General features: G+C 30.9%; 1 protein-coding gene across 14 annotated transcripts in view; it reads left to right on the forward strand.

The window, feature by feature from the left end:
* LOC130901333 (calmodulin-binding transcription activator 2-like) overlaps window positions 1-20428 on the forward strand; it is a 488194-nt gene that overhangs the window by 428399 nt on the left and 39367 nt on the right. For all 14 annotated transcript variants that reach the window (XM_057812641.1, XM_057812676.1, XM_057812684.1 and 11 more), the window contains one exon: window positions 11724-11791. In XM_057812641.1, coding sequence (XP_057668624.1) covers window positions 11724-11791 — 68 coding nt within the window. The remainder of the gene's footprint in view (window positions 1-11723; window positions 11792-20428) is intronic.

Raw genomic sequence — 20428 nt, forward strand, 5'->3', positions numbered from 1 at the left:
GGTACACTATTTTTCATACTAACAACGGATGAAATACTAAAACTTGTAAAGAAACACTAACAGGTCGGCAGAATAGAAGCGGAGATGTCAAACAGAATAAAAAAGCAACAAATGCATGCTAGGCGTTGAATAAATAGTGTTCAATAAAAAATAGATATCTAAGAAAATAAAACTGAGCGTGTACAATAGAATAATAGTTACAATATGGAAGTGAAACGTGGATAACAATAAATAGATAGTGAAGTAAAAGCTATCGAGATAAAGTACCTACGAAAAATAGAAAAACTAGGGTGAATAGATTAAAAAATGAAATTATAAGAAACAATTTACAACAAGCAACAATCGAAGAAAAAATAAATAAGAGAATCTTGAACTGGTTTCGACATTTAACAAGGATGGAACAAGATAGATTGACGAAACGAACATGGAAAGCAAGAAAGGAAGCCGGAGGTACATCTATGGTCCAAGAGTTTTTACCAATTTTGGAATAACCAGATTACGTATAGTGGCTAAACATAGAACGAGCCCTTTCTTTCTCTTACAACAGAATTATGAATAATTAATTATAGTTATAAGTCTTAACAACTTCTTTTTAGACTGATACCTGAATATTAGGATTCAACCACACGTGTGAAATTAAATATTCACTTTCATTAAACAATATTTAACCCTGCTGGTTAATGATTAGGAAAATCTAAACCACATAGCAGTATAAAACAAATTAATCCATAATCCATATCCCATTTAAAAATGCTAATCTAAATTATCTATCTTGAAGTGAATTATGCCTCTATTCCAATTCCATTCAACATAACACTTCCTGTTACATTCATCAGAACTACGAGCTCATTTACTCGTAATTAATCACTTATAATCTTCAGTGTCAATAACTTCAAATCCTGATGATGTCAATACGTAAACGAAACAATTATTGATTATACATTTAATAAAGGGGTTTTTATTCGTCCTTTGTTACCAATAGTTCTATTCTGTAAATTTTCATTTGTTTCAAATTTGATTCCTAATGAATATAAAAAATGAAGTTTACAAAGTTTTATTGTTACATTTTGGAGATTGGTATTTGCCTATGTAGAAAATTATAATGGGCCTTCGTGAATCAGAATAGATTTAAATTACACGGAATTTTAAATTTCTGTTGAATTCTTATTTTATTCAAATTTTCATTTAGGAATGTACACTCGACGAATTTTCTGTACCTACTTTGATGCTTTGAATTATGCTTAAGGAAATCGGTGAACAATGAATGTTGCCGTCGATCGGTCCCTATGACCATTTTTAATTTTCAAGAAAATGAGAACAATTAGAACTTTACATAATTTCAATAAAATATCGATTAGAAAATTTTACATTTAGACATTTAGAAATAAGTTATAAGGTCGTCAGATTTGCCAGATCGATGTTGGAAGCAGAACAAAATAAGATGGTTGAATTTGTGAAAAAAAAGATTAATAATCCTCAACTAAAATATATATATATAATTGTGCAAAATACTAGGTTGTCAATTTGAAATGGATTAGAAGGAAACGCTTGTCTCTAAAAACATATTGGAGTCAGTAATGGCGTTAATCAGACATATCTGATACTTTCAAATTAGCGTGACTTGAAAAAAATGAAACTGAAATCTGCAACTCTTAAATTGAAGAGTAAAAATTGTGCTAAATGTAACAAAGAGAAAACCCTTATTTTGGGTATTGTAACGTAAAAATTAGTCAAACATGGTAATTGAAGAGAAAACTCAAGCAGTAAACGATGAGAAGACTGACATATATCTGCATTACAACAGTCTTAAAACTTGTCCAAGAGCAGCATTGAAAGTTATTCCAGACTTAACAATGAATATTGTCGTAAAAAGATAGACCAACGCATATATGATCAGGACGATCAAAAATGGATACAGAAATAAGTGAATTACAAATTTAAGAGAATGTTATACATTCATGGCAAAAATGGCCCCCCTAGAACTCCCAATAGATGATTTACAATAACAAATTTTCAATATTGTTGAGTGACAACAAGAATTTGAAAGACGAACACTTAAGTTAATCAAAAATCATACAATAACATGGTATACAGATGCTTCTAAAATCGAAAAAAACTGAAGGTCGAGCCGATTGGGGGTTGTACACAATTAAATTTACTACAGCAAAAGAGATATAGCCATACCCGCCGACAGTCGAGCTGCAAAAGCGACTAATCCGCAAATAATATAGTCAAGTTGATCAAGAAATATGTCAGCAGACAGAGGTATACATGGAAACAAAGAAGCAAATAATATAGCTAGAAAGGGGGTCTGGGCTTTCACAAGGCCAGAAGCGATATGTTTATCAAGGATTATACTCAAGAAGTAAATAAATAGAAAATATAACAGTGAAAGATCACCAATGGACTTTCATAGGGTTTCTGATGTCACACTGTCACTTAAATGAACACATTAAAAGAATTAAAATGGAATACACAAATCGTCTTATGATATAATAATAGATAATTAACTTCATGAATCCATGCACTTTTCACAAATGATTTTATATCGCACTCTTTGTGAAATTCTATTATGCATCTTACATAGTCGACGCCTTGTATTAAGTTTTAACTATTTTAGCAGATATTTACTGTGATCTCAATTTTCTAAATTGAACATGTGTGGTCTATATAATCTATATAAATGAAACATCAGTTTTTATAGTCTACACATTCGAATTATACGAACAAAAACATTATTATATGTTTACTGTCTTTTCAAAAGGTTTTTTTTTCGAAAACTTCAACACATTAAATAGAAAGAAAAATCGCTGGCAAACCAACAGCAAAACCGAGTTATAAATTACCGTTGATAACCTTCTAATTATTTTAATGTCATCAAAGTCCTTTTTGGTACTTTGGAGTAATACGTTTCAACGTTGTTTTAATGTCGCCGTTTTTGCGCATTTCTTAGTTTACAGCTTCCGCCTGGGCCTGTTCTTATCTCCAGCCTTTTATCTTCGAGCAAATTAATGGACCTGTCAAGGAATTAAATTTCTTGTAAATATTTGACCGAGACCCTTTACCCACACAGATATAACAGAACTTGGGATATTCGCTTTTGTTTACAAAATTTTCAAATTTTGTTTTGAAAGAGAGATTCTCTCATCTAATTGGGGCAGAAGTAATGAGTGATGTACGTTGGTATTGGGCTCGAAATAAAGCAAACAAGTTAATTGATCAGACTGTTGATATGCTTTATTTTTGTTTTTAAATTTTTAAAATCGTCAATATATTTTGGATATACAAACGTTTGATGTCAAATTTAGTTCTGCCATAATTTCCATAATTTGGATTTGGTCAATTGCTTTGATTAGTAGAAAATGAAAATAGTTATTTATGAAACAGGTGTTAATAGTAAAATTCTATTTTGTGAATGGAGATGATTGAAAAACGGGAGTATCGAGCTTTTTAGTCCAAGGAACAAAATATAATCACTTTTAATATGTCTATCATACATAATTTTTTTATAAAACTTTTCTTACAAAGAAAACATAACATTTCTAATCTTATCAAAAGCTACATATTAGTTAGGAGTCGTTGATGTGCGGTATTTAATAATAATTTACTAAAATTTACATAATTACATAATAATAAAATTTGTAGATGTTATTTTCATCAATTTTATTTAATAATGTCAAAATGTCACAAGATATTGTCATGACAACATTCAAACATTCATTTAAATTTGTTAAAAGTCAAGATTGTAAATGAGTTTTATTAATAATTTGTGTTCTACTACAACAACAAAGATAAATATTGAAGAAATCGAAACTAAATCTGACCGTGTATGTGCCGAGTTTGACGCCGAAGCCGACACTGCTGTTCCGTTGGACATCGAACAGGCAGCAAACGAAGCGACATTGGATCTGCTGCCTCAGAAATCGAAACAACTGTAATATATTGCATACAGTAGATTTATGCAATGGGGTAAATCGAAAAAAGTTGAAGGAAAGTTTAGTGAAACTGTATTTTTGGCTTTTTTCGAAGGAAAATCGAATCGAAGTTGTGAGAATCTCTAACAATGTGGACCAACCATTCTATGATAAAAGCCAGTTTGATGATCAAGAATAATGTAGACATCAGAAAATGACACATGACACACATGACATCTGAAGCGAGAAAATGAGGGGTACCGTATATTTTGGATATGAAAAACAACTTCCAGCGTAGTACGTTAACAATAAATTCACTATACAACCAGTTGGAATAAACACGTTTAGTAAAATGCCTGCCGACATTACTACATATTTGGAATTATCAGATCCGAAGCAATTTACTGGTCCCTGCTTCGACGATCGTCAGCGTCCTGCGAATTCAAAAGTGGATCTGACGATGATCAAACGGCACGGCCGATGGAGGTCCCCAACGGTCGCGGAGAGGTACATTGAGAACTCCATTGGAAGTGAGGATAAAGTTTTTTTTAACTATTGTTACTACAAAAGAAGTACTGCGAAAATGATGTATCACATACTGAGATCAATCAGAAAAAATCAAAAAAGTAACGAAAAACAATCAAAAAAAGGATATACAATAACAAGAAGTGCAATACGAGAAGACTCAGGACAGGAAATAAATAAGGGCGAGGTAATAAAAGCCACATGGATGCTAATCAACAAGTTCAAGCAGAAAATAACAACGTGCGAACGGAACTATTGAGAAAAATAGCGGGAGTGGAGGTACTAGATAAAATAAGGAACGACACAGTTAGACGCGAATTACACATAGATAGTGCAGTGCAAAAAATAGAACAACAGCAGTTGTTCGTGGGTGTGAAGAAGGACAGAACAGGTGATATGGGGAAGAGAAGAGGCAGACCTAGAAGAAAATGGAATTCAGAATTAGCAAACAAGATCTGGAAAAGAGGGGACTGAACTGTAGAGGGGCTTAACAGGAAACAAATGATGGAATCATATGGAGAAGAAATATAGCCTCTACACCTATGATAGAAGAGGTTAATTGATACGAAGGTAGAATATTATAGGAAGACACTGTATAATTACGTTTAAGATAGATTTCTATTGTTAAATGTCTATTTTTACTTTTGTTTTGTAATCTCACCAATATATTAGTTCCTATGATGTGTTTCCTAAGTAGAGATATAAAGTTCAACTGATTGTTATTTCGCAATAATGTCTCAGCTTCTCGATGCATCTAACTAGCTCATAAATTATCGAATCTATTGTTGTTTCTTATTAGAAAACGCTATTTTATTTTTATGACAGTCAAGCGTAACAATAACCAAAGTCAACTTTTATTGGTATACGACAAACCATAAAAAATATCAAACGAAAAAATGTCTGTAATAAAATCGCAAATTACAACATATCTCACAATTTAAAACGATGTAATCTGTTTGTGATCCATTAAAAAAAGCTCTATGTCAATATATAAACGATAATGTGAAAATTTACGAGCTGGAAAACGAATGATTCGGAATGGACAGGTATGTTTAATTACATCAGTGACACAAAATGTTGGAAAATAAGGGCTTTTGAAAAATGAAATATTTCATTTCTGAAATAACGTAGTATTCCTCCCATCAACCGTATAACCATTATATCTGTTCAAGTCGACCATACTGTTTACCTTAATATATTCATATGAGGCTGCATCGTTTATACATATATTTTGTCGTTTAATCAACTCAACATTATGAATTTTTTCTGTATATATTTCATATTTAACAAACATGAATGATTACAGAATTATTCGAGATCTGCAGTTTGCATCTATTATATTACAAAGGTTTTGTGAGAAGTTTCCTACCTAACAATTACGCAAGACATTTTTTCTAGACTCTTTTTTAATTTTCAACATAATCTTCATTGTGTATACATTTAGTCCAGCGATGCTTTAACCTTTTCAATCCTTCCAAATAATATTTGTCGTCTTTCTCTTCAAAATAAGCGTTTTCTGCAAGTGAAACAGGAAAAAGTCACCAGGTGACAAATCTATTAAATACGGTGTGTGGTCAACGAACGCATGTCCTTTTTCTTCAAATGCGGTCGTATTTTTGCTATTTCTGCTTCTATCTTATTAAGTAATACTTCTGTTATTGCTGTACCTACTTAATATGTGTAAATAATGCTTGGGAAATGTTTATTCGAATCCGTTCAGTACCTTTAGGTAGATTTTTTCGATGATCGATAGTTGTCCCGAACCCTCGTTACGACAAGCTGATAAGGCCACATTTGAATTTACTGCCCAGAATTTCACAGTCGTATTGTCTTTCAAAAACAAATATTCTAGAATAGCACAATACTAATTTTTTTTTAGACAAATCCATACACCGACTCACTCATTCAATTTTCACACAACCATCGTATCGCGTCAGACATTTTTGTTGAATTATAGTGGAAAAAATTGTGTGCATACAAAAATGATCACTAACAACTGATATTTCCATATTTAAGAAATCATACCATTCACTTAAATTGATGATCTAATTTTTTTTTTCGGTTCTATTTAAAAGTTGTTATTTACTGCGCTTCTCTGTAATTTTTTCACCTCTCGCTTCTTCCTTTATTAACCAAATTCTGATTTTTCTTCTCACTTTAACTTTTCATCACATGTCTTCTTTGCTATATCTGCTGTTCATGATTGTACATACGAGACACTTCCTGAATATAACTTTTCCGATGCTTTTTCCTTCAAAGTTAACTTACTATTCGTGTCAAATGCATAACAGATCTATGACGTCTCAATCATATGCCAGACGACAGATCCAGCTTCGTGTCAGTAGCGTGGTAGCAGTATTTAGAAATGGAATATCTTATTTTTTTTCACATCACCTCCGAGTTTCAGACGATGGTGAAGCTTCCTATGAAACACTGAAGAAATTGCGATGTGTCATTTAAAACAAGAGGCGTTAAATGGTAACTACTGGTTTGTTCTACGTCATGCCGATACTCCTCCAAATACGGCTTGACGCATAGCAGTTGTTTTAAGAAATTTGATTAATAGTTATTTGGTCATCCACCCTACGGCCTCGATCATGCTGCTAGCAATTTTCACGTTTCCTTGCACCTCAAAATATTCCTGTTGATCGTTTTAACAGCTGAATAAGTCTATCACAGACTAGTTCTATTCATAGGCGGCAGAGTACTACGACAAAGAGGTACCATTATTGATTCCAAGATACGACGAGTAAATGTCTTTGGTGGTGGCTACGTTCTTTTTCCACGAAAATATGCTTTGTGGTTCGATGTGTCGACAAAAGAGATGTTAGTTGAGGAATTTTTTTCTTTGAATTGAGCAAAAAGAGATCGGACGGGTACATCCGCGGCTGTAGTGTTTCCTGTCGTCGACCATGAATGTTACAAGAAAATCTGTAATACCTAAGGTTACGGAGAAGAGCAAAACACAGTTATTTAGTTCAATATTGAATCAATTAATCGGAAACTAAGACGATACAAAATTTACTAGTATATCCATATATGGATATATTCAAAAAAGATGCTAGATAATTTCTATTCATGGATTGATGAGTTTAGTTATCGACAATTATAATGTAAAAATAATACTAAAATCGAAAATATTTGTTTTATTGAAACGTTCATTCCTTTCAGTGAAAATTCAGATTATTATAAATATCTAGCAAAATTTGATATTGTGGTTTCAATTCCGTACATAATTAAAAATAAAATTATTAGACGTTCAAAATACACGACACACATTTATGATAGCAGTTTTTCTAGTTTTATCTTTTTTTATTTGTTATGGAATTTGATGATTACAGTTCAGTACATACCATTATTTAGTACATGAGCTCTTTATCTTGATTTATATTCTTATCGACATGGTAGCTACAATCACTACACATACTTAAATCCATAAATTATGGGATCAGGAAGCTCGGTATATGAACTTATAGTACGCGGGCTCTATTCTTGAAGAAGAAATAAAGGAGAACATACTATAATTTAAATTTTCATAAAAAGAAACTGTAGGTCCTTAATGAACGAATGAATGTATGAGGAATATTAGTAGAACAGGAAGCATTGAAATAGCACGTGACTACAAAAGGATCTAGATGCTGAAAGACACTAAAAAATGTAAAAAATTTGGCTATGCAATCCATCCTTAATAAAGAATGGATATATCTTCTTGAAAAAGTTAAAGAAACATTTCATTTTACAAAATATTTTCCTAAATTTTTCTATAACAAATTGTCAGAATCATTGCCAGGATCAAATAAAAGTTTCAACAAATGAGGTTCTTTCTTATGTTCGAATAAGTGCCTGTCAGTATAGTAGCATAATATTGGCCAGTTATCATTTTCCCCTTTTCTTAATAAAGATTGTCCATTGTTTCTATTTTTGTGGTATAATGGTACACCCAGTTTCATCTACTGTGACATTTGTTGAAACTTTTTAATACTAATGAGCTTTTGATCGGCATTTAGCAACCGCAGCACCAACCTTGATAGCTTTCTCACATGTAACCTGTCTCGCCAAATATTACATAAGCTAAAGGCAGACATTGCAAGAACAATTTGTGGAGTTGATGGCGGTTCCTATCGTTCAACATCATATAAATACTATCAGAATGAAAAATGCAAAAAAATTTCTTTCTAATTAATCTTCCGATATCTATTCAACACCTAACGCTTTTGAAACTACAATTGGTGGAAGATGTTACGTGGGGAGCGCCTCAATAATCTTTGACAAGGTTTGTAATGTTGTCAATATTATGGTAGTATTTACATAGTTTTCAGATTTTTGTTTTTCTGGAAATTAGTTACCTTGTTGTATGTAACATTTATTTTTTAATTTATTTCCGGAATCTTTTAGAAATTATGAATATTTTGCATGCCTAATTGCAATTATTTCGAAATTATAACTGCAGCAATCCAACTTTGACCAATAAATTGAAAAATAAGAAGTTACAATAGATCGTTCGTCTGAGGAAGAACGAATTGAGATATTAATGATATTAGAATATGAGTTGAAATTAAAAAGTAGGCGTGTACTATCTTCAATAATTTATATCCTAATCGAAATCCACTTACGAAATCTACTTTTAGGTTGTTAAAAAGTACAATATTTATCCAAATCCCTTTAAAGAAAATGAAATTTACTGCTAGACGTAAAGAAGAGCATATTACACAAAGATTAATTAGGATAAACTTGTTGGTGAGTTGTGAAAACCAATAAAATTTATTTGGTTATTTACACAAATACAATTCTTAATACGAAACCCTAAACCAAACTTAAACTAAAATATCAAAATATACAATGTCCAGTACTAAAAAAAACGTTAACTGATTTTACTGTTACAGCTGCAACCATGTAAACTCTTTTCAATTACCTATGGTTTATAATTTATGACCTATGTAGGTTCATTAAAAAGCTCATGAAAAATAGAATCCTTTTCACCTTTTACTTTTTTCGTTATTGGGAAATGAAAAAAAAAATAAAAACAAAAAAGTTACAAATAACTTTTTAGAACTAACGACGGATTGAATGACGAAGTATATATTGAGTATTCTGTATTCGGTTTCCAGGTGATGGTAAAAACTGATGAAACAATCTATGATCAACATTCGCTGGAATTTATGTTTTCAAAAATAAAACTGACATATAATATGTGTTGAATACTATTCAATTGTTGAGAAGATTCTTCAGAAAGGAAACAGCGTGTATAAGTCTGTTAGGATCATCCACATATTTTGAGAAAAATAGATAAAACTCAATAATTGGACATGGACATATCTCTGCATAAAAATCTACAATTGTCAACGGTTTTATTGGCTCAAAATCATATAGACAAACGAAGTTATTTAACAAGGAAAAATACCAACCATATATTCATATCTTGCCCAGAAGCTGTCTAAAACAACTACAAGGAAGATATTTTTTATTCAGATTCTGTGGTTAAGAGACATAATTATCGTTTCATTAGTCAGGAAAATCGGATGTGTGAAACTCATGCGCAGGGTCTTTTTTAAAAGAAACCTTACCGCTTAGTGAATTTTTAAGATTTCAATTAGAAACTGCAGTCAAGTTTTACAACGAATAAATTCAAATGACTACCTCCCTCACATTTTGATTTTATTATCAGAGATATTTCGATTAAATATTTACATATTTACACTACAATAGATTGGACAACGTGGTACAATTGAATGGCCACCAAACATCCCGACTTAATACTAGTAAGCTACTTTTTCTTGCGATCTATGAGAGACAAAGTTTATCGTAATACACCGACTAATATCGGAAATCTAATTTAGGAAAATCAAATAATATAGCGGTTATTCGTCATTCCATAGACGGGTTTCACCAATGCCTGGGAGCTTGCTAAGTAGGAGGTGGAGGACATTTTTAAAAACAGCTTCGTTAATTCATCCGTCGATAACACTGAAAGGATATTTGTGATGGGTTTGATTTTATTGGCAACAAATGCGCCTTACATAAAATCAAATATGTTTTAGCATTTTTTCAGTTACTGGTCCAACAGTAATAATTTTATTCCGTATAACTATCTATACAATCTAAAAAATGTTGTATATTCCTTTTTTTATTTCACAAGTAGTCTCATAGACTGTTAGAGTTGATTTTAATCCTGTAATCAAATTGCTAACAGCCTATAGCTTATTTTCATTGCACTTCCTATGTTCTCTCTGTTGCGGCCCAACGCAACAGTAAGCGGCTTTAGATAGCTTTTCTTCGAAAAGTAGCTCTTTCCAGTGACAACGTTGCGTATAACGAAGAGAAACAATAAAAACAGTTTATTTACCAATGCGAATCGGAAATAAATAATTGAGATAGTTGATGCAGATAGAGAGGATGTTTCTATTCAATAGTCACTTTTTATTACTCTTTATACATCTTTGAACGTAATACTAGTTGTATTTACTTCTATCGGAAGTGATTGCTTTTCAATTTGATAGTGTTGGTTATCAATGTTAGAAAAACGAAAACAACAATATGTTCACAATCGCGATATATCCTACTATTATACATTGAAAATATTCCGACAAAAATAAAGTGTGAAATATTCGGACAGGGATCTATGAAATTCGAAGAAGATTTATTCCATTTAATGGCTTAATTGATATAAATTAGTCTTGATAACGTGAACAGCTAAATTTTTATTAATCTAAAACGTGAAAACCAGTGGATTTCAGCATAGAATATTCACACCATAAGCTTAATTGAGACTTTAACATAACGAATTTTTAGTGAAAAATCGCCAAAAACATGGTACTGCAATAGCACTTTTTGTTTGGCACCATTTCTTGAAGTATCAACATTGCCATACCTCTTCCTCGATTTTTCTGGCAATATCGACAAACTGTATCTGTACTGTGCTGTACCATCCGTTTGTTATAAAAATAAATAATTTCAATTTCTCTGAATTTTTGATAATAAAATGTTCATCATTGTCCAACCATCCTATAGTTCGTTATAGAATAACCAATTATAAAAAAAACTCAAACTATACTATATTTTTTAAATGTTTTATCTATTGTAATTCATATCAAATCACGTAGATTCCGATCGAATTTAGTTCCATTTATACTTATATTTCATAACAAAATAAGTTCTATTTCAAAGTATATTATTACTCCAGTTCAAGAATTAATAAGTCGCCGCTTATGACTCAGTTCTAACTAACCAGCACAATGCTTAGAATCAAATAGCACCCAGTAACTAAACCTTTTATATTCTTTTCAGGAAATCGCCGCCATCCTTATCAGCTTCGATCGGCATTCAGAATGGCAAAGCAAGGAGGTCAAGATCAGGTCTGTATATAACGATAAGTTATCACCGAACTGTTTCATATTCACGAATTGCCCCAATTTGATAATCAGTTTCCATACCTCTATTTCGGTACTAGATTTGTGAATCTCGATTAAGTACTACAGAATTGGACTATACCGAAATTAGAAAGTGTGTTTAAAATGTATTGTATACATAATCTGTCCATAAACGATTTAGAAAAATAAACTATGGATTGAAATTAAATTATTTAAATAAAATGAAGGTTAATGAATGAAAAAAATATTGTAGTTTTCAATGATATGTGGTTCTAGTAATAATTTTTTTGGTAATTTCTTAGTTAAAATAAACAATACCAAAATTTGAAGTCGATTTTGGATAATGCTTATACATATATGCACTATACGTTTGAGGACGTGTATTGCTTGGGTCCTACCTTGAAACCGACACCATAAACTTTCATGAACAATTGATATGACAAAAATTTTTGAGGTAATAAATGCCAGTATCTCCGAGTCATTTTCATATATGGAATGAAAAATGAAAATATTTTCATGACACGAACTTTTTTTGTTATTGAATATATTTCCTCGAATATTTAAAAAACCCAACTCTAAAACTTATTCCGATTCTACGCATTATTTTCAAATGATCCTCCACTTTGCAAAAAACAAACTATGTTGATTTCTACAATCAATTGTGCGAGTCAACTTCTGCAAGTATTTGTGTCTATAAATAAGCTAGAAACTAGAAGTTACTAGTCTAGATATATATTGATTTTGATGTTATCAATTCAGAATTATTCGCTAGCAGATAATATTATTAACATATTTTGTTTATTTAGGCTTTGTTGATTGTTAATCGAATTTGATTACATATGCCAAACACAACCAATCTTATTATTATTATTTCATATACGTAGTTTGTGATTAAATTATTTCAGCATAATTTTGGAACGATTAATTGAATAATTAACTAATATAATGGATCCCGTATCGTCTTCAAATAACAGTGCATCAATAAAATTAATTACATTGTAATATTTTCTTAACTTTATAACAAAAATATATTATTCTTGATATCAATACATCGAGATAAGCAAAAAGAATTCAAAGAATATCCAAATTTTCACTGTTTCTCTTCTCAAGTTTTTTACGGAGAAGAACGTGAAGTAATTACTTGGCAGTTTCATGATCACTTTCTAAAAAACCATATAAAACACCCTGTCTGCATAGTTATTTTTCTTAATTTCAAATATTTATCAGAAGAATAAAAAAAATAGTAGAGCAAATAAAAATATCATGTTTGACTAATAGTTTAATTGCCAAATTTAAAACTTCTTTTTTAATTGTTTATTTAGGAGTGATTCTACAATTTTGCGGCACAATTCTGTTTTGATTTTTGGAGTACTTCAAACTTACTTGAAATGGATATATTTTGTGATCTTGATATTCTATTTTAATAAAACAGCTCACATTAGCCACAGAAATTAATTAAAATGAGCAATATAATTTGCATGTATACCTACCTTACTTCTGTGGCTTTCTTTTCTCTCTTTTCCACCAAATTTGATCCATTTTCTTTTGACTACGAAAAACATACTTCACAAAAAAATGTAATATCATACCATTGCAAGTAGGCTGATAATTTTTATATAAAATGTGATCTAATAACTTTGTCTGTATAGATATGATGAATGAAATACCACAAATATCGCTGAAATTCCATAATCGTATGTTATTGTGAAAAATAATTTTGAAATTTGGAATTAACCCAAAATAATTTCCTTTAGGCTTAAACTATCTTTATGTTTCTACCATCAATGTAATTGAATATAAAGAAATATATAGTTGATATTTAAGTGGATATGAGTCTACTTATACCGTATTTGTTGTTTATGAGAATACGATTACCGTGTCGAAAAAAAAATGGAATAAATTATTTTAGTATTTTGTATTTGATTACGGAAACGGATATGAAGTATAATAATCTTCAAAGGATTGTGTAATTTTTGCTGAAAATATTGAAATTGTGAAAATGTGTATGAACTTTTGTCATTATACACGTCCCACGACGTATATGTATATGGCAAAATACTTATAGTAAAATCATGAAAATTTCTACGTTTGGATTTTCGAATACGATCTTTTTAAGTAAAATATTTTCAAAGATGGCCGACTTCCGGTAGAAACGGAAGTCGGCACTCTATATATTAATACATTTTTGAAATCTACGTAAAATTTTAATATACTTTTTTCGAAAAATGCATACTTTTCGAGTTATTAATTTTTTTGTAAAAAATTTGACCATTGCAGACCCTTATAAATTATTTTTTGACGAGGATACCCTCAAAGATATGAAAATAGTTTCTGTTCCGTTGCTTTTAGCAAGGTCAGTTGTATGTGAATCTATGTTGAAAGATTTTTCATTTTATACAGGGTGTGTATAAAAAGTATAAAAAATTTAACTTAAACATAAATATCAAATTTCTTTATTTTTTTAAATAGAACCACCCGTTTTTTTCTATTTTCTATGCATTCAGGGGCAAAAAATTAGGCAAAATTTGAATTTTATACTTTTAGTAGACTTTGTAATAAATGACACTTATTTAACTGTCAATAGTCAATTGTTGATACTTTCGAAAATCGTTAAAATGGCTCGTTCTTTATTTGCTGCAAGTTATCCAGATAGACCACGACCAAACTCGCATACTGTTACAAGAATCCTCAACAATTTGAAGCTATATGGTTCATTTGAAGCAAAAGTTGATTCAGAATCGTCAATACGTGTTACCGTAGAAGATCTTGGAGTAAGCAAATCGTCGATTCACCGTATTTCACGAAAACATAAAATGCAACCCTATTCTTACAATTAGTGTCAAAATTTAAAACCAACCGATTTTATTAAATGAGTTGAGTTTGCTGAATGTTTAATAATAAAATGTCAGGGACACGAAGATTTTTTAAAAAACATAATTTGGTGCGACGAATCGAAATTCACGAAAAATGGATTATTTAATAGACACAATTCCCTTTATTGGAGTCAAGATAATCTTCATTTAACCAAAGAACGTGCTTTTCAAGATCGGTGGCAGTTCAATGTCTTTTCAACTATTAGAAATAATCAAATTCATTCAAAAACTTCATTTTTATGATAGGAATTTGAATGGTTAAGAAACAGAATCAATTAATTTATTCTTAAATAAAAATGTAAAAAAAATATTTTTGTATTTTTTAATGTTTTTTGTTTCATTTTTAGGTGAAAGATATCTTGATATTTTAAGTAATTTAAATCAATATTATTTAGACCATTTACCACCAGAGAAATTAAATAAAATTTTTTTATTCATGACGGTGCTCCTGCTCACAATTCAATCGTCATAAATACATTTTTAGAAGAGCAATTTGAATACAGGTGGTTAGCAAATAATGGTCCTTTTCGGTGGCCCCCTCGTTCTCCCGATATGACGATTTTTTTATATGGGGTCATATAAAACAAGAGGTTTACTCACAAGCGTTAACTATTAGAGACGATTGTGAGCTAAGAATTCGAAATTCCTTCAATTCCCTTTCTCAGATGTTGATAAGCCGTGCGACGAATGAAGAATGCATTGAAGTTCAAGGGAGCAATTTTGATCATTTACTTCAAAACATTAGACTATTTTCCTTAGGCTTTTAATTTTCCATAAAATTTTGTAGCATATCTTATTATTGTCACAAATGGTTTAATTCGAATAATTTTTGGTTAAAATGAACCGAATAGCTTCAAATTTTTAAGTATTCTTTTAACAATGTGCGATTTGGATAGTGGTCTATCTGGATATCTTACTGCAAAGAAAGCACATGTTCTTATAACAACTTTGCCATATTTACCATGTATTAAAAGCAAATTTACATAATCTTTTTTATTTCTTAGTGCCTGTATCAACGGGTCTAAATAAAATAAAAAATGTATTAATATACTTCCGGTAGAAGCGGATCTTTGAATCTTTGAAAATATTTTGGTTAAAAAGATCGTATCCGAAAACCCAATCGTAGAAAATTTCATGATTTTACTATATATATATATACATTGTATCCCCGTAATTGATACTAAGTTTACTCAATTTGTTTGAATTAAGTGCCTGTTTAATCCAGTCACAACAGGACTTTTTATTATGTTTATTGGAAAATTAAGAGTAGTTTTACTAAAGTAATAACAGTCTGTAGCACTGAAGATCGCAAGATTAAACAAAAAACAAAGAAAATAACAATTTTATCTGTAATAAAACCACGGTCATAAAGTGAATCTTTAAACGAACCACTTGGACAAACACCACTGTAAAATGCAACTCGTTATTCCGCAATTACTGCCTACATAAAAGTTATATTAAATTCCAAATAAAGCATCTTAATGTCTTTTAGAAGAATGTACTCATTCTAACATAGACGTCTCATAGTGAACTCTCGAATTATTTTTTTACGATATTTTTACAATCTGCTGATTACAACTTCAGTTTTATTAGACTCTACATAAAGTTATAAATATGAATTAGATAAAAAATAAAATTACAAGATGAGCTTGTATTGATCCAACTTGAATTCTAATCCTCTCAAATTCACAGGTATATATACCCATTTATCTATGCAACACTCATTGAATTAAATGATCAATTTTTCCGCCTTTTTTAGTATATAGCGGTGGTCTTAATGGTTGTACTGGATAGTTAATTTAACTGTTAGAAATAATTAAAATTCGAATGTCTACAATATTTCTTGGTATCTATGATAGGATTTATTGTTTTGTACTCGTCAGCAGCACGAGTATAATTTGACCAACTTAGCTTCGCAGTACCTGAACTAGATAAAACTATTTTATAATGGTGCCGCTATTTGCAATATCAGTGTCGAATAAATGAGAGAGGTTTGGATTGCATTTGATGATTGTCCATGATGCGTGTTTGATTTGACAAAGCGTTTCAAAGAGGAGCGTGAATCATTAGAAGACGATCTAATGAAGAAGCTCCTGTTACCACTTATATCAATGTGAATGTAAATGGATGTATTTTCTTAAGGGTACGTATAGTTTTAGGCGATGTATGTAAAATGCTGTCTCTTAATTTGGTCTGTCACGATAGGATGGTTGAATTACAAAAAGTGAAACGGAAACGAACAAGTGGCTTAATACTTATCGAAATATTTGGCCTTCAGATCTAATTCTAAAAACATTTTTTCCACTCTGAAGCGGATATCGTAAAAACATGATTTTAAAAGTCTTATTGAGGTGATAAAAATCGCAGTCCGCGCGTCTTTAGTTTGACTGTGAACAATGAAAAGTCATTTATGATTGACGTCAATTCATAACTCTAACAGAGGCAACCCTAGTATACACAAATTTATAAACCTCACTGTACATATCAATTTAAATGAATTAATTTTAAACGTTCGATTGTTTTATTCTAATGAACCGGAAAATTCTTTTAGGAAATCAGACATTCTGTTACGCTTATGTCATTGAGGAAAGCAGAATAGCACAAAATTACTTTCGTTATATTAGTTAAATTCCACATTAGAGAAGACGCAACAGTGACAATGCTGGAAAACCGGAAACGAACGTATGGCGTTTTGTTTGTACTCATATATACTCGGCGTTTATATTGTTTTGGAAAACGGTTGAAAACTTATGTGGAACTGCGAAACTGGAAATTATTATACGGATCGTTTGTTTTTATTTCATAGTTTTTGTACATTTGATAGAAAGTTTCAGCAATTGCAATTAAATGCAGAAACTCGCTTCCTGTCCAAACTTAGCAATACATTATTTTCAATGTAGCATTTTGAATATTCATCAATCAAATAATATAATAGCAATGAATTAATACTAATTTCAAACAACAATATAACCAATTTCAAAAGTTTTTTGTTAGATTAAAATAAATAAGTCCTACTAACATCTGCTAGACATATTTTTTTGGCACCAGCCTTAATAAAATAAGGCTCTCGGTTTTCTGTAATCAAAACTCTACTAGCCAACATCACAAGCGGGATGATGAAGACTTGAATGGACATAATATAAATGTAACAAAGGAGACTTGTTGAAAAAAAGGAAGTATCTAGAAAATGAAGCGTAAGAGATTGGATATCAGCTTTTTCGCTTTTTCTGGCTGGCTCAGATATATAAATCCACGACAAGTTACTATTTTCTATGTTGTAAATGGCTTTGGATTCTTCATATTTTACTAGCATGTGTCAACAAATAATAATTCCAAAAACTTACATTACGACATCTCATATATGCTAGTCATACTAATGGTTAAACCTATCTCACAATATTTTATATCTTCTCCAACTTCCTTGAATTCAGTGTACCAGGAATGTACAGTGGCTTTAGATGATTGGATAGATGGCTAGAAATATAACTTCAGTGTTTTTTGGTGGTATAAAATTTTCCAACTATTTAAATAGTCCTTTTCACGATCCTTATAAACAAACCTATTACCTGTTTTCAGTTTTTATGTAAATAAGTGATTTGTGGTCAAACCTTGCATTTTGAACCTACTGAAAAATACTAAAATCACTTTTTCTTGTAATCTAGCAGAGTCAAAAACTGCTTGATTTCCATTCACCAATGAAATTAAAACATTTAACAAAGTACTTCTTGTGTAAAAATAGATCAAACAAAGCTACAGATTCTCACTTGAAAGTCTTGAAAAGGGAAAACTTTTGATTCACAACTAGACGACAAGATAAGGAAACAAGAAATTCAACTCTTCAGTGTAATTCGCTATCTTTCTTTTTATCTGTTGAAAGGGTAGAGGAATGTAAGTAATAATGATAGGTATCCTGAAAGCACGAAATCCGATCGATCAGGACTAAAAGGATTAAAATATTTAACGTTGAACAGCAACAGATCGAACCTTTGATTCAATATAATTGGAGTCACGTTCATCGGGGAATTTCTTCACCGCAAATAAAAGTTCACGATAAAGGTTATTTTCTTACATTCAGAATTCGCATGTAACATTTGAATCGTATAGGGATTCGAATATATTTTGGAAGAATTAACTTTATCTTTGATTATTATCATTTGAATTAATTTTCGAGGCACCGGCCAAACACAATCCTTGAAGTTTCGTAATCTGAATGTTTACTAATACTTCTAATCCCAATGTTCTGAATATACATCAGATATAAGTAAGGTACCCGAACACTTTCTCATTGTATGCCAACTTTGACAGAAGCAATTCGTGCGATTTTGCTAATAAATTTATGGTGACTTTTTTTTTTAATTTTCCAAATTAAATGGTACAGTTCGACTGTCTAATAATTGTTATCTATATTTCGTTAGTCGTTGACCAAACAAACGGATTCATTCAAAATACACAGTACAGTGCTGATATAAAGTAAGGATAACATCCAACAGACATTCCTTGAAACTGTTTTCCATAACAAATGAACAAAGTTGTACACATACACACCTAAAACCATGAATACGTAGAAAACTAACATCCCATTGGCAGAACCGCTGGAAAAAAATCAATATTAACAATGGTAAAAAGTTCAGTGCTCTCGGAAACGTAGAGCTCAAACAATATTACTTAGGCTACAAATTGGACATACGGGTGTAGCACATAGATCTTTAGTTCCTAACGAACATCAAACACAGTATTTTGATTGTGATTTTAAGTTTAGTGTTGAACATTTACTAGTGAAGTGTCCATTATGATCAATTGAAAGAAAGAATTACAATACAAGAAACGACTTGAAAGAAGCGATTTTTTCAGAACTGTAGTACCACTAAAGGCATTAATTTCTGAACCAATGATGAGATCGTATGCCATATATCAGATGTAAATTTTCTCAGCTGAATAATGTTATTCTTGCTAACCCACATAAAATATGCGAAACTGTTATTTAATTCAAACACCATTTTAATGAAAATTGTAAAGCAATGATGGATACTAAAGAGAAAATATCCAATGCTATTCAAGCTTATGAGTATATAATACACCTGAGTCGGAAGAAGATACTATACCATATAAATAAAACAACTATTTTTATACCAATGAGTCATTTTTTTTAAACGTATTTGACCTAATTCTGTAAGGTTGATAAAAAAAATCACTCGCATCAAAAAAACCATTTTCTGCTCATAATCCGAGGACAGGATTATGTTAATCAAATTATTCTACCCGCAAAAGAAACTTATTTAATTATTTGGTAGATCTGCTTATATATTTCTCTAGAGCATATGTCTTAAATTTATATACGAGAAAGGAGGTGCAAGGAATGCAAAGTGATTGAAGTGAGAATAGATACTTAAAAAGATTCAGACCATCCTATGGTATTAATGTATATTTATATATTTATTTCTCGATTCCCAACTTGAACAAATATCTCAGTGGAAAAGCAATCTCACAAACATATGAGATGACCTCGACAGATCTTATTATTAGGAAGAGGTAAAAAAATGTTTAAAAAGTGTTTATAGCTTGAAGAAGACTACGTGTCTCTAATTGTTAGGTCTATTAGTAAGCCATTCTTCTTCAGTCCATATATTAACTCACAATCTTCCATAGATTTTAATATAGCTTATAATATCATGGTTTTGAAGATCTGCTTCAATTACCTCAACTGCATCTTCTTCTTCTTCTTCTTCTTCTTACGTTAGGACTAGGTCCT

This window comes from Diorhabda carinulata, chromosome 1 (assembly GCF_026250575.1).
Source record: "Diorhabda carinulata isolate Delta chromosome 1, icDioCari1.1, whole genome shotgun sequence".
NCBI classification, from domain to species: Eukaryota; Metazoa; Arthropoda; class Insecta; order Coleoptera; family Chrysomelidae; genus Diorhabda; species Diorhabda carinulata.